This window comes from Coturnix japonica, chromosome 6, assembly GCF_001577835.2.
Source record: "Coturnix japonica isolate 7356 chromosome 6, Coturnix japonica 2.1, whole genome shotgun sequence".
NCBI lineage: Eukaryota > Metazoa > Chordata > Aves > Galliformes > Phasianidae > Coturnix > Coturnix japonica.
The window spans coordinates 22135200-22162960 of NC_029521.1; the positions used below are offsets into that span (position 1 = coordinate 22135200).

At 39.5% G+C, this 27761-nt stretch overlaps 1 protein-coding gene across 3 annotated transcripts in view; it reads right to left on the bottom strand.

Annotated features, from left to right (window-relative positions):
- Positions 1-27761, bottom strand: part of SORCS1 (sortilin related VPS10 domain containing receptor 1) — a 258259-nt gene that overhangs the window by 29055 nt on the left and 201443 nt on the right. For all 3 annotated transcript variants that reach the window (XM_032445519.1, XM_015867126.2, XM_015867125.2), the window contains exons 11-18: positions 22403-22505; positions 21870-21946; positions 21049-21140; positions 19979-20086; positions 18865-18982; positions 16942-17072; positions 9994-10107; positions 8878-9049 (exon numbers count right to left, since the gene is read on the bottom strand). In XM_032445519.1, the coding sequence (XP_032301410.1) occupies positions 8878-9049; positions 9994-10107; positions 16942-17072; positions 18865-18982; positions 19979-20086; positions 21049-21140; positions 21870-21946; positions 22403-22505 (915 nt within the window). The remainder of the gene's footprint in view (positions 1-8877; positions 9050-9993; positions 10108-16941; positions 17073-18864; positions 18983-19978; positions 20087-21048; positions 21141-21869; positions 21947-22402; positions 22506-27761) is intronic.

Genomic DNA, 27761 nt, shown 5'->3' on the forward strand with positions numbered 1-27761 from the left:
GCCTTGTAGCGGGAGTGACACTCAGCGAGCACTAAGGCTGTGGGTAACTGTTTGCCTCAGGAGTCTTTGGAACAACCCACATTATGCATTTTGCATTTAAAATGATAAAAAAGTAGACAGGCAAAACAGTTCAAGAAGGAACTTTGAGAAGTCCTCAGAGAAGGGTCAATGCTATCAAAGCAGCAAGGTGTTAAAAGAACCTCTTCAGCCTCGCATGAGAACAGCTGCTTACAGGAGCTTACAACTTGTTCAGTGGCCTGACTCAAAGTGAGCTGGATTTGTATTTATCTCAGAATAGCTACTGACACCACTGACATTAAGTGGGACCCTTTGTGACTGCCTCAGAAGAGGAGGGCTAATGAATTGACAAGGCTGATTAAACTCTTCTCCTGCTTAGAGATAATCCTATCAGGATGGGTTTGTAGTGCAACTCAGACTGCCACTCTGTGACCTTAGTCTCCTGAGCTGCTAATCTAGTGGGTTTCAGAGCTGTTACAATAAATTACAATAAGTAAATAAATAAAATCCACAGCTGGGGGGAAAAAAATTAAAGCAAAGCCAAGGATTTCAGAGATCTGTGTTATTCATGCCAGACTCTTCAATGCAAACCAACCCTATATCAGGTTTTAAACTTCTGCTCCCGAAACTGAATTCTGGCCTGCTACATGTGGTTTTGTCAAATGTCAGAGCCACGCGGTCCTAAAAGACATTTAAAACCCAGAAGAGGAGGGTCCTTTTCCATGGATAGAAAGCAAGTTTCTGATTTTTTGTTTGCAAGCTAATTTAACAGAGACTGCATACACAAAAAACACAAAACAACCCACAAAAACTGAAAGATAATCCACTGCTTTTACATGCTAGAAATACTTTCAAGATTTTTCTGATATCACAAGGCAATGATATGCCTCTGTTAAGGGTAGCTTCTCATCACTAAATACAGCCTACATTGCCTTGGATAGTAACCGCAGCTGCCACATATCTCCTGCCTTTCAGGTGAGGCGCAGAGTCTTGTCTCAGTTTAAAGCACTCTTTCTCCTTTTGGGGGTGTCCCTCAGAGGCTCCACATGATGCCTACATGGGTATGTCCCAGCTCCCTGTTGCTATGCAGCAACTTACTCCCAGGATGGTCCAGAGGCAGCTGACACTGTCTGGAAGAATGTCACTAAATTAATAGCTGAGGGCAATCCATAAAACTGGCTGACAAGACAGTTATTTTACTTTGGTTTCCTTCTTGCCCTACCACCCTGAGATAGAAGCAGTCCTCTGGATTCCCAGCTGGAAGGAAAGATATCCTGTAAATGACTGGCATCAGACAGGTTTTCACATCAGAAAGGAAAATGTGTGAGTATGAGAGAACTGGAGCAGAATCATTCACATTCCTCATGTTCCCTCAGTCTTTTTATCACTTGTTGTGAAGTCAGAAATGGTGGAAGCATGGTCGAATGGGAAGTGGGGGCAGCAGAGCTCTACTTCAGGATAGCAAGAGAGAGAAAATGTTCCAGACACTCTGTAGAGTTTAAAAGCGGTACTCATTACACTGCCCTGGCACCTTGCTGGAAGCTCAGCTGCTTCCAAAGGGATGAGACACAAATAACTGCATTGCTCTGCTCTGGAGTATCCCAGATTGGATGTGTGGAGAGAAAGGCATCCCCTGACAAAAGCACCTGAGGCATCCCCTGACAAAAGCACATACCTGGAGCTTCTGAGAGACACCCCATGCCATTCCTCTTTCTCCAAGTCCTGAAGGTACAGACAGTTAAGTCCCTAAGCGACACAAGTTATATGAAAGAGGATGTGCAAAGTTACAAACAAAATGGAATCACAGCAACATAAAGGTGAGAAAAGGCCTCTAAAATCACCAAATCCAACCATCAACCCATCATCACTATGCCTGCCAATACATACCCCTCAGTATCATATCTACCACTGTTCTGCAGTATTTTGACTTGAAGCTCTGTTTGCCAGAGCCAATAGGCACCAAATGGGATATGTCTCCACAAAGGCAAGCATACATCAATTTTCCGAAAGACCCTTGAAAGCTCTTCCACTTCCTCTATGCCCATCACTGCAAGGGTTTTACTCCTTTTATCTTCCCCCCTCCCCCTTTTTTTTCTAACTGAAAACTGAAAAAACTATTCAGCAAAGCCATACTACTGGGACAAAAGCAGTCTGCATGATTAAAACCACACTGCCATAGTGACCTGCTGGCTTTATCATATCTGAATATATTTGAGGTCATGCAGTTGAGATATATTTCAGGACAAGGTATCTTCCTCTGCATATCTGAAGTAGCAGAGAAGATGAAAAATGTGATTCCACATTAGAACAGCCCTGTTTCAGCAAGAGTCAAAATTCACTCTCTAACAAATGTTTCTTCTCATCTTCATTTTTCTCTATAGCCAAGAAGCCTATAGTGTCTACAGGTGCTGCCAGGGAAGGGAGCCATTTCCAACATCTGCAGGATTTAGATTTCAAATTTTCTTCCAAATGCCCCAGGGAGAAAAGATGCTGACAGAGACATCTGAAAATCTAATTGGAGAAGAACTTGAGCTGCTGTTCCCACAGCCTCTTTCATTTGTCTTAGCTTTTTCTGTTTTGTTTCAAAGCCCTTTGAACTGGAAAAGCACTTTCCATTCAGTAAGATCCAGGCTATAACTCTTCACTGAAAATGCCACATTTTGAAAGGCTGACATTTAAAATTCTAGGAAAGCCAAAATCAAAACACTTCCTTACAACCTGCACCTGATCTACATCAACCCCAGCTCCAGAGAACCATTTACAAGTGGCTGATTTTCCAAGAGAGGATTTGCTTTGCAACAATTCAGCGCATATCCATACATCTTGCTAACAATCTCTCCATTTGCTTTTTTTCTGGCTTCTCCTCAGCATTTTGACAAGTCCAGCGCTACATGATAGGGGCATCTGAAGCTTTTAGCCCAATTAAGGTAGATACAAAAGTTACTGCATCATTTCTGCAGTCACAGCAAAGCACTTGGATGTACTCAGTGCCGAGCTGTCATTGGGCAGCCTCTGCAGCCATCACTGGAAGAGGTCTTTAATGCTAGTGCTCTTAGGCACTGAGAGAAAAATTTGACAAGATGGCTGATTGTGGTGATATCTGTGCATTCAGCACCTGTATTTTAATCACACTGTGCTAAGTAACAACAATTACAATAGCTGGAAAAATAAAAGTACTTTTAGTGGATGGATTTTTTTTATTTTTTTTTAAACCAAGTACTGGGTAAAATATAAAATATTTTGTTCATAATGCTTTGCAATATGCACAAGGGTGGGTGTATCTGAAGGCTGCACATTGATAAAGGTTTTACTTCAGCCAAAGACATATGCGTATACTGAACTTCAAACATATGAGTATTCCTTTTAGCCAGAAAAGAACACCAGGGAATTAAAAACTATTTTTCCCAAGGCGCCATCTTATGCCTTCTTCCCATAGACCTCAAGATGCTAAACTATAAATTGGAAATGTTTTCTAAGGGATTTTCTCATTAAATGCCTACAGAATTTCTAAGTATAAACTCCATTCCCCAAACCAAAATTAACATTTTTTCCTGTATCTTGCCCAAACAATAAAGCATTCGTAAGATACAGATGCTTCCAACAAACTCCATGAAGCTTCCTGCCTGGGGATACGCCAAGAAACTGTCTATATACTTCATAACAATATTGTTACATTTTGATTACTTTCATGAAGTCTTGGTACTTCAGTGTATCTCAGGTTAGGGCTCATTCAAACTCATCACAAACACTCTATCTGAATCTTGCCCAGGAGGATCTAATCATGAATTTTCCTTATTAACTTCCAGTCTTTGTATATAAATTGAAGTATTAAAACAATGAAACACAGTTCAAGGTTTTTAATTTTGTTTCCCATGTTTCAGATTTAATTTTTAAGTCTTCAATTATGCATCAAATTGTGCCTCCTTCCTTACAGATGTTGAAAATGAATTTAATTATCCTCTGCAAGAGACAGACACCACTGTTGAACTGTCTTCATGAATTAATGTTTTAGAAATCTGTTTTGTGCTTCCTTTAGAGCAACCTTTTATACACTGTGACATTTTCCTGTCACCATTAGAAAACATCCGTCAAACATTTCCATTACAGCTGAATATCTGTATGTGGGATAATTTCTGTCTTTGTCTGTATAAGGCATATACTTAATTTAATAAAGATTCTTAAGTTCAACTTGGTCAAATACAGAAAACCACATATTCTTTTTAAATTTCTGCTTATCAAGAGATGCTCTTTAATAGCAGAAATTGTTTAAAAAATGCGTCTTTTATAAGGCCTGGTACGTGTACTTCTTTCTCTACACCAACATAGCTAGTTGTACTAATTGTTATGACTGCCAGTTCTGCCAGCACAACTCATCTGTGAACTTCTACAGGACCACATCTGTGCTCCACAGGAATCACAAAGTACAGCCTCTCAGGATTACACCAAATAACACAACTTACGCGACTGGAGGTGCATTAGAAGACTGCAGCATTGCGTGTCATCATGAAGGAAAGGTCAACTTTCATATATTTTCATGGAATTCTAGCAGTGGATTAAAAAAAATGCATGAAAGGCTCTGATTTCTCTTAACAATCTTGTCATCATCAGTAAGAGAGAAAGTGCAATTATAATTCAGATGACAGTGGTATGGGAGAGGGGATGTACTGAACTTTGTCTGTGTGCTATGAAGAGGAACGTGTTGGTGTTAGAAAGATAAACAGCCATGATTCAGCGTGTGTGTTTAAAGTTAGGATAAAGGTTTCAGATTTCTGTAATCTTTATTAACTAACTTGTGATATCATAGAGGGAACGCAGTAGGACACTGTGGAACACCACAGCCTGTGCTTTCATTTAGTACTAGCTTTGCATCTTTAATTTTGAGTACATCAACAACAAAACAATCCTAGTGCTAAGCTTACCTCCAGAGACATCAGCTGAGTTGAATTCTGAATTACACCAGGCCACAGTGCCATGGTGGGAAATGTTCATAGCACTGTCTCTTTGTCAGCAGGGTCCCCTAAGCTCATTAAATGCACCCAGACACAATGTACCTTGGGCAACCACTTATTAAAAGTCATTACAGAAAGCCACAGTGCTCTACATGAAATCTGGGGCTTTGTTTTTGTATTCACCTAGCACAGGAGATTTCTTTGGACTTATAAACATCCACCAGAAGGAATGGCATGGGAGACATGAGGGAGTAAGCGACATTCTATCTTCATATGAAGGAACAAGCAAAAAGGTTAAGTTTCTTACTCAAGTTTACACAGAAATCACTTCAGGAACGAGTCCATGGCTAAAACTGTAAGAACAAAAAAGTTTTCCCTGTGTATTAACCTAATCAAATCTTCATATAGCAGAAGAAAAGTAGTCAAAAACAAGCCAAAATCCACTCCCAGTGGAGTGGCTTTGGCAAGTGAGAACTGAAACAGATCTGGAATGTCAAAGACTTTCGGCTGTCAATTTATCAAGATAAAAAATAAATTAGAGTAGGCATTCTCCGTGAATTATCTGTAATGAAACAGCCAAAGCCCTGAACCATTCTGCCCTGAATGTCTTTACCATCCTTTTCTTCAGCAAAGACATATGAGCAATCAGATAAAACAAGTCTGAAAGCCATTGTGCTGAACAGAGTTGTTCTGGAGGCTGCTGCTTTTACTCTCTCTGCTGAAACAGTGCAGCAAGAACCACGAATGTCTGATGTTCATACCAATAAGTGAAATATAGAAATAACAGCTGGGTTTGTGACAGGAAAGAGATCTTCATGACCATGTGATGGGGAAGACATGCAGAAATAACACTTGCTTAACAAAATTCCTCTATTTTCTACAGCAGAGCAGGAAAATATGTCAGGGATGTTGGGTTTAAGAATCTGACTGGAAAAATGTCTTTGGAGTTTTTTGAGTGGATTTTTTACTTTATTTTATTTTATTAATTAATTATTTGATCTTTTTCTGTGGAAAAATAAAGCAAGGATTCAGGTTATGTTGGATGAGAAGCAACTCTAAATGAGTGCTGTGGGTGAGAGGTACCAGCCCTTGATCTGCACACAGAGGCCAGAGCAGGACAAAGGATTAACCTTTAAAGTGACAGTATTTTGAGGCAATGAGAAAATGTCCTTAAAGCACAGCTGCATTTTCCCATTCTGCCATTTAGTGACAGTCACAATTCTGCTTTGCTCAATGGAAATTTAAGAACAAAATTACCAGCTTAACTATGGTGCTCTGCTTATTAAATACATCCACAACGCTTTGTACAATGAGATACAGGCTAATTATAAAAGGAAGCACCGATGCTTTCTGACTGCTGCCATACAGTACGATTTTCATAATAATTATATTCAGCCTAATATGTGAACTAACCTTCCCAATCTGACACGCTGTCATGATCAGAATGACAGTCTGCAATCCCAGCCTTGAGCATCACTGCAGACATAAGGGTCCTCTACAAGAAACCCCTGTGATGTGAATCCTGCCTCACTCCCACAGCTTAATGAAAACATCAGTTTTTGCTGCCACAGTTTTCCTCCTCTCTCAGGTACCCCCTTCTGCTCATGGTGATTTTTCAAGGCCTTCAGTGAGCCTGCATCTAAAGTCTGAGTGAGCTTTTTTCAGACCCAGGTGGGATCTAGAAAGAAAATAATACTACATATCTCAAGCTCTGATTCACCAACTTATCTTTCACTTGCTTATCACAGAATCACAGAATGCTTTGGGGTGGAAGGGACCTTAAACTCCATCCAGCTCCAACACCCTTCAATGAGCAGGGAAACTTCCCACTAGACTGGGTTGGTTAAAGTCCCATCCAGCCTGGCCTGGAACACTTCCAGGTATGGGGCACCCACAGCTTCTCTATGCCAGGGCCTCACCAGTCTCATAGTAAAGAATTCCTACAACACCAGATGCCTTCTCTTCAGCAACAATGGGCGACACAGATTGGCTGGATGGTAAGCATCCTAGATTATACTGTGCATTACACTGGTACAAGGCACAGCTCAACAGAAAACAGCAAGTTGTGCCTTGTTTGTAAAAGTAGAAAGCTTATATAGGGGTTGGGCTAAACAAGCTCCACACTAATCAAGCTAAACAAACTCCAGCGATCCCTTCCAGCTTCAGCAGTTCTGCAACTATGTGCATTTGATACCTGCTCTATGACAGGATGGTTGTTCTTTCACTGAGTTGTTTAACTTTCCTGGTGAGCGGTGTGGTTTTTTTTACTGAAATAGTTTATTTGAGAAATAATTTAGTGTACATAAAAATATGTTCCAATGACTACAGTTTATTCTCTCACACCATATAGCACATAACTGGGCAAACTTTCATCTTTGTTGAATATTTCTTTTGCTGTAAGATCAGCCCAAATATCATTGTCAGATTAGGTCAAATTCATCTCCAAAATTCTGCAAATTCTTTACTCTGATAAATCTAGGAGCAGAAGGTCAGGATTCATCTAGCAGGGAAGTAAACACCAAGGCTGCAGGTTGATCAATACTGTTTCAGTGCTCAGAGCAACTGCTAAACTCTTCCTTATGAAATACCGCCCAAAACAGGTCCCCTTTAGATTTCCACTGCAGCTGACTCGCTTATCAAAATATGCTTTACATACTTCGTGATGCACAGCATGCATCCAAACTCTGATGAAAACTGAAACAGTGTTATCAGAAATGATCGTGACCAAATGAAAACACAGTACAGTTCACAACAGACTTGTGTATAACAGAGTGTCAAGGACACTCATACAAGATATGCGAGTTCAAACACTCAAAGCAGGAAATTTGTTCTGAGTTTCCCACCATGTGAGTTACTGCATCTCCCCCTGTTGGTGTAATTCCTTGACAGATTTCTGATTGATGTCTTAGGTTACCCATCTCTTTCTCTCAATCTTTTGTAAGATTTTCTGAGAATAGAAAGGCAGCAATAAACACTTTTGGGGGGAGAATATAAGGACATCTTTCTTGGTTGCTTATATACTTTTTGAAATAAGGTCTGAAAGCTCTGAATCTTATTTTGTATGTCTTTTCTTCATCTTTAAACATAGAAATCAATAATGTATCCTGGCCAAATGCATGTTCAAACTGCTATGATGGCATCTACAGTAGATAGGTTGTGTGACTTATCTAAAACTACTAAAATAGAGACCACATTTTGGAGAAAATGAACATTCCAGTTGTAGAACTGCTTAAGGTTAGATACGATTCATTGTGTTATTGTCTTTGCAGATCAGGACACTTTTTTGCTGGGAAAATATTAGGGGAAAAGAGATAATAGTTACTTTGTCATCATTTGGGAGCCTACAGTTAATCAGGAAGTGGTAAGCAGAGAAAACAGGTGGGAAAAAATTAAACTGTTTTTTCTGAAGACCCATAAATAGAGAGAGGAGTATAATGGCATAAAAAATTATGTTAAACATATAGTGGCAACACAGATTCCAGTCAGAGACTGAGTCAGCTTCACATCTGCAATCAATTTCAGACTCCGTGCTGACGACATCTTGAGATTTTACCCCCAAGCACCCAAAGAGTATGTATGCAGAGAATCATAAAATCCTTTGAGATGGAAGGGATCCTTAAAAGTCATCTAGTTCAACTTCTCTGCAATGAACAGGAACACCTACAGCTAGGTGTTCTCAGAGCCTAGTCCAGTCTGACCTTGTGAATGTCTCCAAGGATGCAGGTACCAACTCTTTGGCCAACCTGCTCCAGTGCCTCACCACTCTTATTGTAAAAAACTTTTTCCTTATATCTAATATCTTCCTCAGATACATAATGGAGCTGATTTTATCCTACACTCTGTTCACCTTTCCACCACTTTAAAACTTTGTTTGGCATTACTCAGACTGAAATACACTCATAGAGCCTACCTCTTCCAGTTGTACCAGAAAAGTGACATTGTGTCCTTGTTCAGCCGTAAGTTTGCCATCAGAGGTTATTATCCGAAGTCCCTGGGGAGCTTTGCCAGGACACTGCTGTGGTTTTGCTGTGTACTGCTCCCTCACACCATCCGTGCAGTTATTAGAAACGACTTTTCGGTACCTGCAGAAGTAAAGAGAGAAATTGTACCAGATGCTGACAGGGAGCACAACAGGGTTAACTGGGAACGGAGTTACATTTCTGAAGTTTCTTTACACTAAGGAGATTGGAAGAAAGCAGATTCTCAAATATGCTCTATGATTTTCCTCAGCAAAGCATTCCTTACATATCTAACATATAAGTATTTAACAGTGTTGTGACGTGTAATATTTAGCACAGCTGTATACCACATACTACACACACTGCATAAAACATAGAATTCTATGACAATGTGGGTTATAACTTAATTATAAAGCTATAAGTAATATATGTAGAGAGTTGTATTGTATTATTACACTTTTAAGCAATTAAACAGATTTTCTCATGGCTCAAAACCTTTCCTTTGTTATCAGCAGTGAGATAGCTCTAAAGATGTAAGTCTCTAGAAATCAAATTATGCCTATCTTTGAATGGACAGAATTCCAAACCATCTTAGATTCCTTTGTTTTAATCACTTGCATGAGAAATGCAGTTTGAGGTCAGTCTTTTAATACAGAATGCATCTTTTCCTTATGTCCAAGAGAGCTGAAGAACAATCAGCATGTGGACTAACCGCCCATCTATCACATCTTTGTACATATATATCAGTTTCATCTCTTTCCTCTAATTCATTTATTACTCTTCTGGCTCATGTGATCCCACATGATTTTAACAGGATTGCTTTCAGAGATCGAGTGGTCTGGCCTTTGCCTTACATTTTCCACTCAAGTTTCTTAAAGGCATCATTTTTCACAGAAAAGTCTGGACCACATATGATGGTGATCTGGAGGGCATTATTGTGCACCCCTGCAAATTCAATAACGAAGAATTCCAAGGACTTCACCCAGCTTTGAGTCACCAATGCTATCATCATTGGGTTAAGTTCATGTGGCTGCTTTAGCTAAAATACTGCTTAGTGCACCACTTACCCTGTGCTGTTGAGATAACTCTGTCCAAGGCTGCAGTCTTTTGACAAGGAAGATGGATTATACCAAAATGCTGGTAAACACTGCCCATTGCTGTGACGTTCATATCCATAGTCACTGTTTGAACATTAGAAGAGAGTTACACACCACATAAAAAATAAAAAGAATAAGTGCAGATATTAACTCACACTGGCTGCTACTGACTCAAATTGTGATTTTCCTCAGTTTGTTTACTAGAGTGCCTATGTTGTTTTTTACTGATGGATTAACAGATTCTTCATCTTGCTTTAGCTTTTGTTTTGCATAAAGTTACCTCGCATACATCCCTGCGCAAATGAGTAGGGCTAGATCATCAAGATTCTTCCAGGCAGTTCAGGAGTTACTATTTTATCTGTTCTCCCTAGACAGCTCAACAGTGTTTCTCTAGTTCATCTCTAAACCAAAATATGATAAAGGCCAGAGATCTTCACCTATTTCAACCACTGTCACAGTTATCTCTTAGAAAACTGAAGTGCTAAACAGTTTGTTGTATTTGAAAACCATGTCACGTGAGCTGTAGAGGAATTCTTACAGCTCTGAGGGAGCTGAGTGAAGGTATTAACAGAAGGTATTTGGTAAAGGCTGTAATTTTCATTTCTATTTTTGTTAGGAAGAGGAAATGTTGGGGGAAAAAAACATTTTAAAAACAATGAATGAAAATTCAATCTTTTGCTTCAATTTGGGTTTAGCTGTGACTAGTTTTGCTTCAGTTCCACAAAAAATAAACATTTCCAACTATTTTTTGCTTTCAGACAAACACACGATAAATAACATCATTTAACATTTCATTTTTAGTTCCTTATTGTGGAATAAATAAATAATTATAAAACCTCTTTAACCAGTATTCTGTTTGCTTGGTTTGACTTTTTAATCATTGAGTAATGAGGACTGTTTGGACACAAAATCATTCTTCCTCCTTTTACTGAGCTTTCTCCATACAATATAACTGAGAAGCTAATGGGTCACCATTTTGAAGAATTGCCATCCAGAGACCACAGACACCATTCCAAAATTCCAGTTACCAACTGACCTTTAATCTTAGAATGGTACTTCTTATCTTCAGTAACTATGTATCAAGTAGCCCAACATTGAAACAAAGAGGATTAGAATATTGTTAGATTATGTGATTAAAGGCTCACATCTGTATACATAAAGAAGCACAAATTAAAACAGGAGACAAAAACCCTCAATAATTTTGATGCAACCAGTGGAATCCTTGTCCTGGCTCCTTTAAGAACTGATTAAAGGATAACCATCAGCCCACGGTAGGATGGAGACTCACCAGACAGACAAGGGGAGAGGCTCTAAGATTGCTTTGCAGACTGAGCAGGGTTATTGCACACAAAGGTATGGGATTCATTATGCCATGCCAAAGAATACCATTTGTGGATTGTACAAAAGTTATTAGGGGATGTAATGGGGAAGAACCAAAGGCAGAGAAATGGAAGGATAAGGGTCATTTGAGAAGGAAAAAATTGTAGAAAATAAGGAGAAGAAAAAACAGGCTGTGTGTAAGCAGAATGGGGTTTTTTGGCCATACTCTTTCATTGCAGTACGGCCTTTCTTCTCCACTTCTGTTTTTCCATATGTGTGGAGATGGAAGTGTTAGCCGCTAGAGTTACATCAGAGCTCACAGGGAACTGAATCTATATAATATCCTGAGTTGGAAGGGACTCACAAAGATCAAGTCCAACTCCTGGCTCCACATAGGACCACAGTATTACTGAGACCATGGATAAAACAATCCTTGAACTCCAGCAGCTTGGGGCCATGCCCACCACACTCTGGTGCAGAACCTTTCCCTAACACCCTCCTTACCCTTCCCTGACACAGCTCCATGCCATTCCCTGGGACAACTATCCCTGTAACTGGATCAAGCAGAGCTCAGTGCAGCCTCTCCACTCACTGAGAGGAGCTGTGGGCTTATAGGAGGCCTCCCCTCAGCCTCCTCAATGTTTTGATGTAATCTAAATGTAATGTAAAAGATTACATTAATGACAAAAAAAAAAAAAAAAACAAAAAAACCACCACAACAACAAACTGATGCTGCACATCATGTGGAAAACTAAACACAACAGACTGCACAACTGCTCCAAAATAACATTTTGGCAGCTGTGCTGCTTGGGATAGCTACACCAAGTAATTGAGAACATGCTCTAGGAAACAGCAGTGAACTAGATGACCTAAATGGGTCTTTTCCCCAGTTTTTGTGATTGAATTTTCATGAATCTATTTACTCAGATGCTAGTGATTGAATGTTGCTTAATTGCTTTGGAAGCATTAGCCAGCCTATTCTCCCATTGCCATGTGCTCCTCTAATCATCCTTGTTGGATTAAAAACACTATGGCTATAGAAACACTTTATAATGAAGAATAACATCACTCTGATTTGCTTAGAGAAAACAAATATTTACACACAAGTGGGACTCCTGTATTTTTGTAATCCATTTGTCAACACTTTGCAGCATTGTATTCCTAAGTTATCTTGTGTCACTCTAATTAAAAGGCTGTAACGATCTTCTCACACAACATTATGTAACTGGGTGAAAACAAAACAAAGCAGTGAGATGTGCTGCAGAGGGGGATCAGTATCTGCAGTCCAAATTAATACTGCAGTACCCGTCTCTGATTTCTTACTATACACATCTATGCCTGTGCTGTAATTTTGCTTCCTGATAGTACTCACAAATCTGGGCAACAGAACCTTGACTTTACTAGGTTTGACTACACACGGGTTTCTCACACTCAAGGGAATGAAATGATAGGATTTTCCACAGCAGAAATAGTTTTAAGCACAGAAGTTTCACAGTGTCATTTTCAGGCTTGCAAATCGTCTGGCTCATTAAGGCCCTACAGAAATATAATCCCAGAAAATGACATGAATTGCTGTTCCGTATCTCTCTACAGATGCACCAGCCCCCTGTTCACCTCCGCAGTCTTGGAATCTAATGAATTCCTTGGCTACAGGCTGGTGCACGCAGAACACTGATGCTGACAACAAATTGCTGCCTACAATTTGGCACAACAGGCTTTGCAGCAATCAACGAGCATTAGCATCAATTGGATTGCCATAGCAAGAGCAAGTATAGCAAAATCTGGAAACAGGAAAGGCATCAGCTCCAGCCTGCAATCAGCTAGCCAAGTTACTGCCAGGTACCTGGGAAATGGAATTTGCATATATTGATGGTATTTTCTGCCTGCCTGAAAAGAATTCAGGTGAAATAGATAATGTACTTATCAAAATAAGAGCAGAACATTTAACAGCAGGGCGTGTTTTATCAGCATGAAGCAGACCACTATCTGACTCCCACTGACAGTGGTTTCATATGGACCGCTTTTACTGATTTAAACAGGAATTCTACTTGTGTATTCAATTATTTCTTCTATTCACAGGTCCTCCTCTGCAATTAAAGAGAGACTGAATCCAGAAGTTCTATAAACCTGCTCCAAGCTTGTGGTAAATTCCCTAACTTTGAATTTGTGCACAAGTAACAATCAAAGAAAAGAAATCCCTTTTGCAAGTCTTTTGATTGAAAACAGATGCAACAAGCATACTGCAATGGAAAAACTGTAAATCTACATGATATTATTGAAATCCCACTGCTTTAAGATACAGAAATTATCAGGTAAGCCAGAAAAGTTGTTGACGTGTTGATACTTTCTAAGACTGCAGAGATGACTTAACATGAGCACAGGATTGGCTTAATTTTAACCACTTCGCATTAAGGTCAGCCAGAAACAGAAAATATTACCCATAGTTTCACACTCTCTGCTCTGCAAACTTTTCAGACCCTAGAATGGGTGGAATCAAGGTATTAAAGTCACCTTTGATCTGTAGTTTCCAAAAGGTCCTGTAGAAATGATTAACTGTGGCCACAGATGTAGTAATGTCTTACTGCCACCTTATTAACTTAGTATTTTCGAATACTAAACTATGGTGTAAGTACAGATTTCTGTTTAAGGGAGTTCCACTTGCTTCAAAGTATTCCAAGGACTTGAGCTGGGATTTGTCTCAGAGAAGGATGGATTCAGCAGCACTTTGAATGACAGATCTAGGAAGGCATATGATTATAAATGCATCAGAAGTACAGGTCACTCCAGTTTATCTTAACAGGGAATATAAAACCCCCAAGTGTCCTTCCAGCTAAATCTGTGCCTTGTAGATATCTAGGCCGCTAAGGATGCAGAGATACATCTCAGACTTGAATCTGTATTTTCCACAACCATTCAAAATGAACTAAAAATGAATTCAAAATCACTATTTGTCAGTTAATTATGCCGTTTTGAATGATAAAACAAATTTAATGAACTTTAGGGTGCAAATATATGTTCATTTCAGAACTGACACCTGCATGACTACCTCTACATGAACCAATGAGTGCTAACACATGAAGCCAACACAGCCTGATCACATTCAACACCTGCCTTCTGCCTCAATGCATTTTGTCAAGACAGTTTCTCATGGTAGAGGACTCTAGTGTTTTAGCATAAGAATTAACAGGCAGGTCTGTAATTTAAATGCTATTCAATAAAAAAAGAGAGCCAGACGGATCCTCACTGATAACATCAGTGAGACAAATATGCCTAACTCTGCATTGCACTAAGGCTCCTTTGCACCTTTTTAGCTATCTGAAGTTACTAGCACCAGCATAAACAGGCGCCTGCTCCCTGTGAAGGCATGAAATATAAAAACACGCATAGGAGAAGTGCTCAGTATTAACGGCAGTGGGTTCAGAGGGAGGACTGGCAGAGCAACACTTCACTCAGAGTTTCTAAAGGACTTGGGAGACAGGTAGCTGAAGAATGAGCACCACTGAAGATCTCTGTCCTTGTCTGGAAGGTGTTTCTACCAGAGAGATATTGCCGTAATAATGTCCAAACAGCAGGAAGGAACACAATGGAAGGAAAGCGGCTAAATTAATGCTTTAATAACACACAAGTAAGGGTGTCATCCATTTACCCAAATCAATTAAATGAAGAAGGACAATCTTGTTTCCAGGCCGTTGCTAGGACAGATTAGTTGAGGGTTTCTGCACACCCATTCCTGAAGCACCATTGCCCTCTGGCTGTGAGCTGCAGCCCATGCAGGGAGCAGTACGGGTTTGGATCGAGGCCACAGGAAGAGACATCTTCTGTCAGAAGAGTTCAGATTCCTGAGGCTGGAGAACCTACAATCATTTCTAACAACACTCGGTTTTGTTGCTGTGTAAAGCAATAAACAAACGAGCCCTTTTCTCTAAGAAAGAATCACAATGGACCGAATACAAATTTGAAAAGAACCTTGAACTCATGATACTACTAGAATGATTTAAAAAAACACCAAAACAACAGACAATCTTTAAGTCTTTTATGACTGGCATTTTTTCTACACTCTGGGCTGATAAAACAACACATGGGTCTAACAGCAATAACATTTCTTGTTTGTTTGTTGTAACTTTATCATATATATATGATTGATTTTACTCCAAGCTCTGACAAGCTTACGTAATAAAATTTGCTCCTTACAAATTCAATGTCCAAACTACACTGAATGGGGTAGGGATTGTTGTCTTCTTTTGTTCTGTATACAAATCTGCATCCTGCAATCATTACTGTTAATGCAAAAAGCTGCCTAGATTATGTTAAGATTGTAAACCCAAGTGCAGCCAGCACAGGAGCTTTTCCCTTCCTGAGGGATATGAGTTCTCTTAAATCAACTACAATTCAGAGCTCTGACCAGACTTAAAAAGAAAGATCATTCAAAAGCACCATGGAATTGTCATAAATGAGGATGAAAAAGGTGCTTCTTCCTCTTGCAGGAAACCCCCTCCAGAGGACATCCTTTCACAGCAAGGCTTTATCGACTGCTTTTCTTCCAAATTCCCCTTCGGCCCAGCTTATGCAGGATGCTACAGCATTGAAGCCTAGTGAAGAGTTCAACGAGGCATGCACTGAATGCTATGGCACAGAAGCAGTGGTTTGACATTGTTAACACAATGAATCTGGGCTGAGAAATACAGTCGAGTCAACAGAACTTCTTTCTTGCCTCTCCTCCTCTGTCTTCTTTTCCCTGTGGCTTTTCCAACATTCTCTGGAAAATCTATGTAAGCCCATGTTCCTGACTGTATTAGGTAGATAAATAAGTGATGACTATTTGTGGTAAATATTTCTGAGCTGGATGTTTTATTCTTTTTTACCTCTGAGGCAATGGAGAAGAAGCTGAAATGGATAAATTCAAAACCCAGATCTGAGGACTATGTGAATAACAAGAGCTCAGAGAGTACTGGGAAGGATCATGATATCCTGCTCTAAAACAGAAGTGGTTTCACCAGGAGGAGGAATACCCTCCTAGGTCAGAAAGGCTTTTTAGCAGTCTGCTCAGGGCAGAGATTTGCAGTACTTTTAAGGATATCTTTCCCAGACTACTTTTAACAAGAGGACTTCCAAAATTCTCCCCTTTCCAACAGATCCAAAGGGTCTCACGAGTCTACATGAACAGTCCGTCATACATCCTCAGCCATCCACGTATTCTCTGAGACTTTTTTTCACTGCCCAACAGACCTTTTGCTGGTTTCCTCTAGGTGAATGTAAAATAAATAAATGCCTGTTTCCCCCCAGCAGGTATCACTGTGGTATTTCTGTTCTACTACTAGCAACAAGCCTTTATAGCAGCAAATCACTCAATCAGATTCAAAGAAATAAAAACATACATTCTCAGAGTGAGAAGTTCTGCAATGAAAGCAGGGGTTTATCAGAAGTGTTTTGTAACTGTAAAGCCGCCTTAAGGGGCTTAACCACTAACAGACTAACAATGCCTTAGTCTTCTAGAACCTGAGCACGTGGTTGGTGACCCTGCCAACCCCTGTATTGTGGAAAGGTGGGAAGCACATCATTGTAGGTAGATCTTACACTATTTATGTGTCCATTACTCACCAGTCAAAGTCAGCATCTGTGCATACACATGGCTCTGACGTCATAGCCCCAGCATATTTTCCTTGCATGCATTTCTTCTCTGACTTGCGCTTCCTGTAGATCCTTTTTGCTCCCATGATGCAAGCTTCTCCCTGGAAACAAAACCAAAAATATATTTCTCTTACACCCACTAGGCTGTTTGTAACACCTTTTTTTCAAGACTGTGCAATATTAAGGGCTATGACTCAAGGGAAGAGGATGGAAAGTCAAATTCCATGTCAGTACCGTGGAGCTAATTAAAGTTACTGAAGCTTTAATTGAAACTAAAGCAGCATTTCCAATACACACCAAGAAATGATCCAGGGCTACCTATGAATCAGATTCAATTCTGAATTTGTTCCATGCCCAGTAAGCATTTGAGTCAGACTCGTTTCTTGTTTATAGATTAAGTTTCACAGCAACTGAAAACAGAGCCTGATCCCTCCACTCTGAGACAGAGTAGGTCTGTTCTGTTAGTCCACTTTGGCAATGATTTTATTCAGTAGAAATAAGTAATATGTATATACCTAAATACTTTCCACAGTTTCTGAGTTCATTTTGTCCAGGGTCTGATTTGTAATATATTGGATGTTAACACTTCCTTGTCCTCTCACTATCTTGAGCACCCTGCTACACATTTATACCTAGGGAATATGGCTAAGCCCTGTAAACTCAAAGAAAATCAAATTAAAAGGCAAAGGTCCACAGCCATCCTCCTAAAAATAGTTCTGCAAGCTCCAAAGCCAACATTTTCAAAGATATACTGCAAAATTCTTGGCATTTTTGCTTACACAATCACAAGAAAGTAAAGAATAAACCTAAGTGGGGTTTCACTTTTTACCTTTCGTGATGTTAAATCACTGTGGGAAAAATAAACTTTTCAGACCTTTGATTTGCCCATGAAAAGAGAAAGGCCCAAATGGCACCTTGTGTAAAATGCTGTGGATTTTTCAATATCAGCATTTAAGTCATACTTGGTATTTTTAGTGTGGCACTGTGCCTTGTGCGAGCAGCGAGTCTGAGTCAAGCTACTTTCATTTCATATCCATTATTAAATTCTTGCCCAGCATGATATTGCCCAGCAAGACAACATTTGATGATAAAAATGGGTGCACCTCTTTAGACTGCAGTGAAGACTGTGGTGTTTATATAATCACAGAATTTGGGATATATTTTGTTCCAACCTGACAGAACGTAGGATGCCACGCCAGACTTGGCAGGACTTGTAAGATGCCCCCATGCCCACAGACATGATCACATTGACTCACTGAACACCTGAGTGATAATTCCAAGAATTATACAGCCCTGCATCACATGTGCCAGGAACAGGACACGGGGAGGCCAAGAGAGCAGTGAATAAATTGTCTGATTCCCAAACAGGTGTTCCACAGCTGAGCAAGACAGAGCAAGTACGAAAATGAATAAGACATGAGGGTTAGAGGGCAGAACTTGGGGAAATAAGTGTGAGAGAGCTAGAAGGGTCTAAAATCTCTGGTTCTGAGGACACAGAGGAACAGAAAAGAGGTAAGGATGAGAGAACTGCATGGGAATTGTAAGAGAAGTATTTCAGTCCTATTTCAGCAGCAGCAATTCTGCTGCAGCTGCATCCCCCTACTGGAAGGTAAGAGCCTTAGCTATTTGCCTGCAAAGAGTCTCAAACCTTTGCTCCTTTTATAACACAGATTCTTACTTATTAATTACAGAACAAGCCAAGACAGCTGTTAATCCTTCAGGGCTCACAGGGTGCAATCTGTGGCCAACACATACATTAAGAGAAAAATAAAACAACCAGTAAGGGACAACTGGATACATAAGGCTAACACAAAAACACAGTGGATTATGCTGATCTTTAACTGTAGGCTCATTAGCTGCCTAAGATCAGATCCCAGCCTCCTTGCTTCTCACCTGGCTGTGGAGCTGCCAAGTCCAGTAGTCTTCTTCTGCACATCTCCGATCAAAAATGGACTTGTAGTCAATTTTCACTAGCTGCCACTCCGAGCGGTGGCTGAAATGTCCAAACACTCTACAGAATACAGCAGAAAGTACATACAGTAAAAGGTAACACCAGGTGGAGTACTGTAGTTACAGCAGAATTAATTTCCGGCAGAGATTAATTGCTGCAGGATTCCCAGCCCTGTAGTTTTCACTTCACTGACACAGTAGAAGTGAGACTTAAGACTCCTAAATACCTATAAATGTTCTACAGTGCACATGGCTTTTATTCTGTAAATAAATAATCCTCCCAGTAGTGCCACTCTGCAAACTGACCAGAGAAAACTTGACATGGGAATGGGGACAGTTATACCTACAAGAGTTTGTTATCTTTAATTATGAGCCATGGGAGTCATTTCTACAAGAATTAAAATCAGAACCTGAAGGTATTGTTCTCCATACATCTCTATTAGCTCAGGTTAGTTTTCAAGCCAGATATTCTGTTTATTAGAGGTCAGTTCATTTTTTATAGACAGAAGAATAACTTTCCTCTTCCTTTTACAGACCTGGTATCAAGTAAAACGTTGCAATTTTTGGCAGAGTGAATCTAGATTTATGCACAATGCAGTTCTCAGCAAACCACATTGAAACTAATCACAATTTTTCATGAGTCAGCCTCCAGGCAACATTTTGTCATTCACTCTTACAAAGAATGTCTTCATTTTTCTGTTTCTCAGTTAAAAAATATAAAGAAGTAGCAAAAACACAGCTATAAAATACTCCATCATTTTTCTTTTAAATACTCATCTGTCAAGAGTAACTCTTCTTTAAATCACATTCAGTTTGAGGAGTTGCATTTCATGCTGGTAAGCTAAATGATAATGTGTTTGCAGCTTGCAAGAAAACTTATTGTCATGCCTTCAATAACATCACAAACATTGATGATTTACCAACACAAGACTGCATAGTCCTGGCTTCAGTTATCACTTGGTTTGGCCACCAACTAGAAACTATGTTGTGAACAATCCTCATAAGGTTATTATAGTGATTCTCCTGCTAATGTTAGCATGATGGAATGCTCACTTACGTCATGATGAGAGTTTCCTCTCCAGGTTCCCCTAGAATTCCATCTACAAACAGTGGGAGTGATGTGAAACTGTACTTGCTCCAAGATTTCCCTTCATCAAAACTTAACCTGATAAAGAAAGCAGAATTAATATCTTCTCTCCTTATTCTCCTTCTGGAACTGGGGGGATGCTACAGCTGCTATGGAGGAGGAGAAGGTAGCATTTTTAGCCCTTGGAATATCTAATTTTGGTGGCAGATTTATAAATCAGAGCATTGATCAAGCTTTCTGGCATTACACTACTAAGCCAAGGCCAATACTTAAGTGGCAGAAACTAATAAAGATTCCGTAGAGACTGATGCTTAAAGGACAAAATCTAGCCCAGCACTATGATTTTATTTAAAATTCACAAATAATTTTGAGCAACTTAATATTTGGTCCCCAATCAAAGACATTTTAAGGAGGCGTGATTTTCAGGTCACAAGAGCTTTGCCTATTCTAATCAGCAGTCTTACCTGTGGTGGGTCTAAGAAAAGCTTGGAACTATTTCTTATGACCTGGGTCTGGGTGGTTTAGATACTGATATGACTTTCGCTGCAGTGGCAGTAAATCAATGCAAAACAGCATAAAACTACATCTACCTACCACATAAATTCAAGGATGCTAAGTAGAAGAGACAATTTTGTCTTACTGGCTATATAACCACAATGTTCTTCAACAAAATTCTTGCTCAGAAGCACTGTCTGCCATGCAGAAGACAATTTCATCAATAATTTTGAAAACTAAGAGTACTTGGGCAACTCAATAAGAGGCAAAAACTATAATCCAAATTACATATTATATAAATAACTGAACTCAAGAAGCCAAGTCTTAGTCAATCAGGAATTATGTTGATGGTATCTAAGATCTGGCCAAGTTAAAACTATCTAAGCTGTAGTTGCCAGGATTTCTTAACTTTATCTGAGTTAACATTTGTCAGTTGCTGAAGTGGTATCTTCTAGAAAACAGTGGCTTCAGCCCTATTTCTTACTTCTTGGCATTTGGAAGGAAGGGTACCAGACTATCACACTGCGGACAATCAGAGTCATTACCAGAGATGTCTGATAGGCAGAGACGTGTGCTTTATGGCAACCAGTACTCCTCCTTGATCCAAGTACAGAACACTGTGCTCTTCCTCAAAGATCTGAAAAAGGAAGCATATATTTAGATCTATTTTCTTTGGTATAAAGAAAATATCATAGTTATTTAAATGCGATCATGAAAGAGGGTCAGTACTTACTACAGAAGTTACTGAGTAAGGCAACATATATTGAGAGTTTCTGTTTTTCTTTATATGAAAGTATATATATATCATCCGCTCTCAAATTTTTGCAGCAGCAATTGTGAGTCTGGGAAAGCCAGTCCCGGTTTCTGTGACATGATATCCCATCTATGAAATGGGAATACCAGAACTTCCTTTTTTTTTTGCAGATAAACACACTGCAGGGTAGCACTGCTTTGTTATCAGGTGGGATTCCACTAAATATTATGATTTAACTTCATCACCAGTCTCATGCACAGTGAAGGGAAAAGCAGAACACTATAACTGTTAATTCTTGGCTATGATAATGGATGAAAAGAAAGAATCCTTTCTGCTACAGGGTTAAACTGAAGCCAAACTGAACAGAATCATAAAAATAATTTCTGTTATGTGATGCATAATGACATACACAATATTTTTCTTTCTACACTTTTGTACCTCTCAGGGTAGACACTTCCCTCCCCCTATGGAGGAAAAAGAAGCCTTCCCTTTCATGCAGATTTGCAAAAAGCTGTTTTGAATCAAAAGAAACAAAAATGAAACAACATTTTGAATGTATCTCTTTGACAGTTCCCTACAATTACTCTTAAATCCCGTCACTGTGTCATGTACCTGTCTCCATGTGTTCCCAGCATCAGAAGAAACAAACATACTGATGTCATTGTCTGATAGTTCAGGGCCTATGTTACCTGTAAGTAGAACATTAATTAGCGAAGAAAAATTGAAGAAACAGCAGAATTAGCAAATCAGGGAATTAAACATATTCATTTGTTTTTTGTAATTTATGTAACATTGACACCTGAGAGGAAAAACAAAGGAAAGGGAGATAATTTCAAATTGAAGAAAACACATGTCAAAAAAACCTAACACTGTATACAGATCTATGCACCTTTGTGCATAGAAGAAATTCCCCATTTTGAATCTAATGTTCTTGGTGGTATAAGGTTAGACATCATCTCCTCAGTCATGAAAGCAAGTTTCTGTAAAAATCAGATGGTACACTGAAGGTCCATGAAAACTTCTTTCTGACAGCCCACCCTACTGGTAGTGTGACATCCCACAGGATACCCTCTGTATCCATCACACGTTCAGGATTTTCTCAGTGTTTGCACATCAAATACAGGCACCCTTTAAATGTTTCATACCTGAAGCTACAATAATGCTGGGGGCAGTGTCTCTGCTGGCAATGTTTCCTGAAGTATAGGGATTCTCTGAGACCTTCAGGTGAAGATGAAGGGAGCAATAGGGCTATGGAGAAAGAAGAGATTGAAGTGAAAAAGCAGACACAACATGAAGAATATGCTCGCATTTCTACAGGCTCTGTGCTATGAAGGGTATAAAATATCAACAGTTACTATTAAGACAGCCGAATACTATTTCCTAACCACTGTATCAGCCATCCTCTAAAAGAAAAGGCCACTGCTCTGCTTGTCTTGTGAGATTTTTGCTGTCCTTTCCCAGTGCAACCTTTTCCCACTGGGAAACTGATTCTCTAGACTGAAACTCTCACAAAGATGAGATCGTTGAGGCTGTACTCACAGAGGATGCAATGAGAATTGCAAGGGCAGGTAAGCAGTACCTTTCTCCTCCAACTGCTGGCAGTCTTGAGAAGCAAGCAAGGTTACAGATACGCTGAAGTGACTCATCAGGCAGCAGCGCTCAAACTATCTCTGCAACATAACCCTGTCAGTATTGGTGCTGAGTCACCACTTGTAAGACATAAGAAACAACTTAATTCAGGGAGTGTCAGACCATTTCTTGACCCTGAATACTTCTGACATATGGCTCTGTTCTGCAATGCACTAGGAAGAAATATCTGAACTTGAGATTGTCAGTTTAACAGCTGTTTCATAAAATATTTCATCACCCCATCTTTATGTGACCTTTGAGATTTCAATACAAGTACGTCTGTACAAACCTTACCTATTTGTTATTGATTTTGTATCTCAGGTACTGAAATCGAACAGGAATGGTACAGAATAAATCAGCTGAGCAAGAAGGTAAAACAGACAAACAGGCAGATTCCCAAAGTTGCCATTATGATTTCTCCAAGTCTACAGTGAAATAATTTTTGAAAAATTCTGATATTTTTTGCTTTCTCATGAGTTTTATGTTCAGTCTTTTCACTTCCAAACCTCAGGAAGCAGGCTAAGGGAGAGGAAAAGGAAAAATATTGGCAACAAAAGCTAAAGCTCACCAAATTGAGGAGGGCATCAGACAGTATGGGAATGCAAACACAGCAAAACACATGCTTCACCAGACATGGCTTTCAGACAAGCAGGATGCTATGCAGAAAGCCCTGCAGGTCCAGGGGAGGCAGGTCCCTCTCTTACATCAGTTATCTAAATGCTAAGTGTCCAGCCCCATAAATTTTGCAGGCTTCCCAGGCAGTCAGTGGAAGAAGACCACTGACATTTCCAGACAGGAGAAAATGAACATGGACAAGGATAACCACAGAAGGCTGTTTTGGGATAGTGTTTTTTTTGCTTTGTTTTGTTTGTTTGTTCGTTTCCTTTTCAAATGTGAATGAGGATGGTGAAGATTGTTGGATCTCTCATATATATGTGAGACAGAAAAAAGGAACACAGGGTGGTGCAGAAGGAAGCACAGCCTGCCAAGTGGAACGCACTGAGAAGCTAACTCCAAGTGACAGCCTTGCAAGGACAGCTGCTGGAGCAGCCTGGGGCCTGGGGAGGGAGTGGGAACCAAATCGGGCTGACGCACATTCAGAAGTGGGAAAGCATCAGGAGGGAATGAATTCTTCCCTTTTATTAGTCTAGATACAGAACATATTTTTAAAACTAATGTGCTCCAAGTTCACCTCAGCATTTTGAAGACAACAGCTAATGGCAGCAGCTCAGCCAATTCTCCCAATCTGACAGCGATTTGATCTTGTTAGACTCAGATTTTTGTGTTACCAGAAATTTTCTTTCAAATTTGTAGCACTTCACACATACAATAGACAGAAGTGGAATATATACATCAAATATTAATCAGAACATAGAATCACAGAATGGTTGGGAAAGATCTTAATGATCATATGGCTCCAACTCCCCATCATCTATTCCCAACTCCCAAGATTAAAAGCTACAACATCCAAGAAGAGAGATAGTGCTTCTAGTAGCATGACTTCACTGGTTGAAGTGCAGCACTGGGTAGAGACTCCAGTGATAATCAGTTTTAGTGTTAAAAGCAACTTTTCCATTCCAGCTAAACACTTTATATGTATAAAATCCATTCTATCTTGCAAGGGGGGTTGGGGGGGCAAAAGAACTCCCCATACCAACCATGTTCCATAGAGAAGCTAGCACTCTTTGTATGTCAGCAGTGATAGCCCCTGGTCAGGAGTGAGGCCAAGTACTGCAACACAAGGATAATGTCAGACACTATCTAGAGACCTAGAGGTAGTCACAGTATTTGCACACCTGCAGTTGCAAGGAGCAATTAAAAAAGAAAACACTTCCATAAGGGATACTCACAACACCTCACTTAGATGTTTAAATGACTCTGTAGCAGATGGTGTGAATGTCTCCCCACTTATGAAAAATGGGTCTTTGTTCTGAAATCCTTATAATCCGTTCAGACAAGACAACCCAAATTAAAGAGGGAATAAACAGATGTCTGAGGAAGAAAGGCACAGAGAAAAGAAATGACTTGCTCAAGGTCACACAGAAAATTGGAGATAGGCCTAAAAATTGAATCAAGATGCTCCTGAGATTCAGCCCAGTGTTTTAACCACAAGACCATAATTGAAAGCTAACTGAATAACTCTCCTAGACTGTTGCCCACATCTTGCAAGGTAGAATTACTCCTCAGAAACTTAACTACTTCACAGAATAAGTATTAAAATCAGCATCTTTGGGATATAATCACTTGGCAGTTATTTTATGAAGATTAAGTCTATTCAGCCTACAAAGTAAGTGCTACAAACAAGGAAAATAAAACCTAGGGCTTAGGGGGAATTTCATTGCTTTCATCCATTCTCATTATTCAGACCAACCTGATAAAGAAATGCAAATAAATTCTTTGACATGCTTTGAAAAGACCTCCTTGTGCCTACTGTCAGGAAAGGGACAGCTCTGTCTGGCTTGTGTTGTGTTTCAACCAGATTTCCTCTTAGCCTCTTTAGCTGCCAACTTAGCTTCTACATACTCCTTTCTTAATTAACACTCCCTTAATTTAGGGTGAGGTTTAAATGTTTAAATGAGATGTACACAGGGCAACATTCTGCTCTCAGGCTCGGACCATTCAGTAACTCTGGGAAAGGGTAGATCACATTCTGCCAGAAGCTGAGATGTACGTCAACACTGTTATCCAAGCTGTAGCTAGGGACAATTATCCTGAAAGCCATCAGTGTAAAAGCATTACTATCTATCCTGGAGCAATGATGGAAGCTAAGCCAGATTTACAAGACACTACTAGGAGGAATTCACTTGGCTATACCACAGTGATCAAGAAGACCATGCCAAGGATTAGAAATACCTAGAGGGAAAAGGAACAACTGATACAAGGGAAGGAAACTGCAGATGATGGAGACATAGAGAGAGCGGGGCTATAGAAGGGAGGCGACTCTGTGAATTGCTTAAGTACTATAACTATGTCATACAGATGAGAAACAGAATTGCCTCAGCAGAATGTATTTTCTCCATGGTTTTCTAGAGCAAGACACCCTTATGGATCCCTGACTCATTTCCAGGCATTCACATCTTCTCCAGTGCTTTGACTTCAAAAGTTTTGCCTATCCCTCCCAACTTCTATGCTCTCTTCTATGCTCTCTTCTTTATCAGTTCTTAAATTCTTCCATGCCATATTCTGCCTTCATCTTTCCCCAGCATTAATTGTGAAGTAAAAACAACCTTTTAACAGCTTAGGTCTCTCTTTTAGGATTGTTTTACTTTGTGGTTTTGATGCAGGCTTTTTCTACTGCTTCACTCATTTTCTCCTGCAGGCAGACTTCCTATTCTCGTAAAAGACCCAAAAAGTCAGCTTAGTTCAGATTTCACTTATCTCTTTTCTTGCAAATTTACAAGACAACCACTTGAGATCCTTTATTCCCAGCTGATAATTCTACTCTGCTACCATTCTACTAGTCTGTGGGAACCTACCTAAGCACAAAGGAGAACGCTGGCCAGATAATGAAAGAGGTTATCTTATCTATTTCTAACTGAAATTAAAGGGAGAAAAAATGAGCATAGGTAAATATTTCCCTGGCCTTATCACAGGGAAAAGACTCCTTCAGGAATAACAAATCCTCAGCTACACAGTTTAAGACCATTGAGGATTTGCCCCGTTATGGAAAAAGAAGAGAGTTTACTTTGATTATTCCACTTGCCTGCATGTTTTTTATTCCTCCCGTGTCTCTCTAGTCCCCTAAATATTACACTATCACCATGAAAACCTTGGGATTCTGACAAAACTGCTAATAATTTGAAAAAGTCAAATATATTTTACAAAATACTTTCACTTGAGTTAAAACTAAGTTATAATCTATTTAAAAGACAAAGGTTTCTACACATACTCCCCTGAAAAACTTTCATGTCTACATAGTTCAGTGAATGCCATCTTTTCAGTTTTCATCTCAATGAAAGATTTAATTTTAAAATGCCCTTAGACACATATTTTTAAAGCTGGAAGAAGAAAACAAACCCAAACAAGTCTAGCCACATTCTGAGATAAGTTTGCTTCCAGTCCACTCTATTTTGTTCCAAACTGGAGATAGAATTAAAGGCTTAAATTTTGGCTCTATCAAAAATATCAATTATTTAAACAGCTTCAAATATCAGGTTAATTACAGCAATAATGTATAGGTTTCAGTTCAAAGAATGGCACAGCATTCAGCTACCTACCACAGTAAACAAAAGGTCAAGCTGATTTGGATTTTAACAGCCTCAACATGAGAAACATCACTTTTTTTTCCTTCTGATGGAAAACAGCATGCAGGTACAGGACAGCAGGAGGGATAGCAGTCTAAGTAGTGACCCTGGAACTCTGTTAGATTTTTTAACTATTATTATTATTACTTTTAATACAAAAGCTCTTGAAAATCTCCAAGGCTGCAGTTCAGAGTATTATCCTACTACAGAATACAGCCAGCATAAGCTGAGAAGTATGTGGAGATGAGGCTAAGCTAACTGATTTGACAGAGAGCTCCAATTCTATTCATTCTGTGTTTCATTTTGTATTTTAGAAACCCTTTACATATAACGATAGTTAAAGATTGTCTATATGTTGACCTACATTAATTAGTACATACAGACATATTAAATGCACAGCTATACATATATTTGCATGGGTATGTCAATTCTAACTTTTGATCTCAAAATCAAAATGATACCAACAGGGTGCCAATAGAATGGCCTGAAAGAAAACAGTTCTCTTTCTACTTGAGCCTGTCTCAAGTTGTCAGGGCTCCTGGAAGTTCCGCAGTACAATAGCTCACTCCTCCCATCTAGTGTCCAGAGAACCAACTGCTCAGAAACAGCATCCAGCTTCATGTGCTGTTTA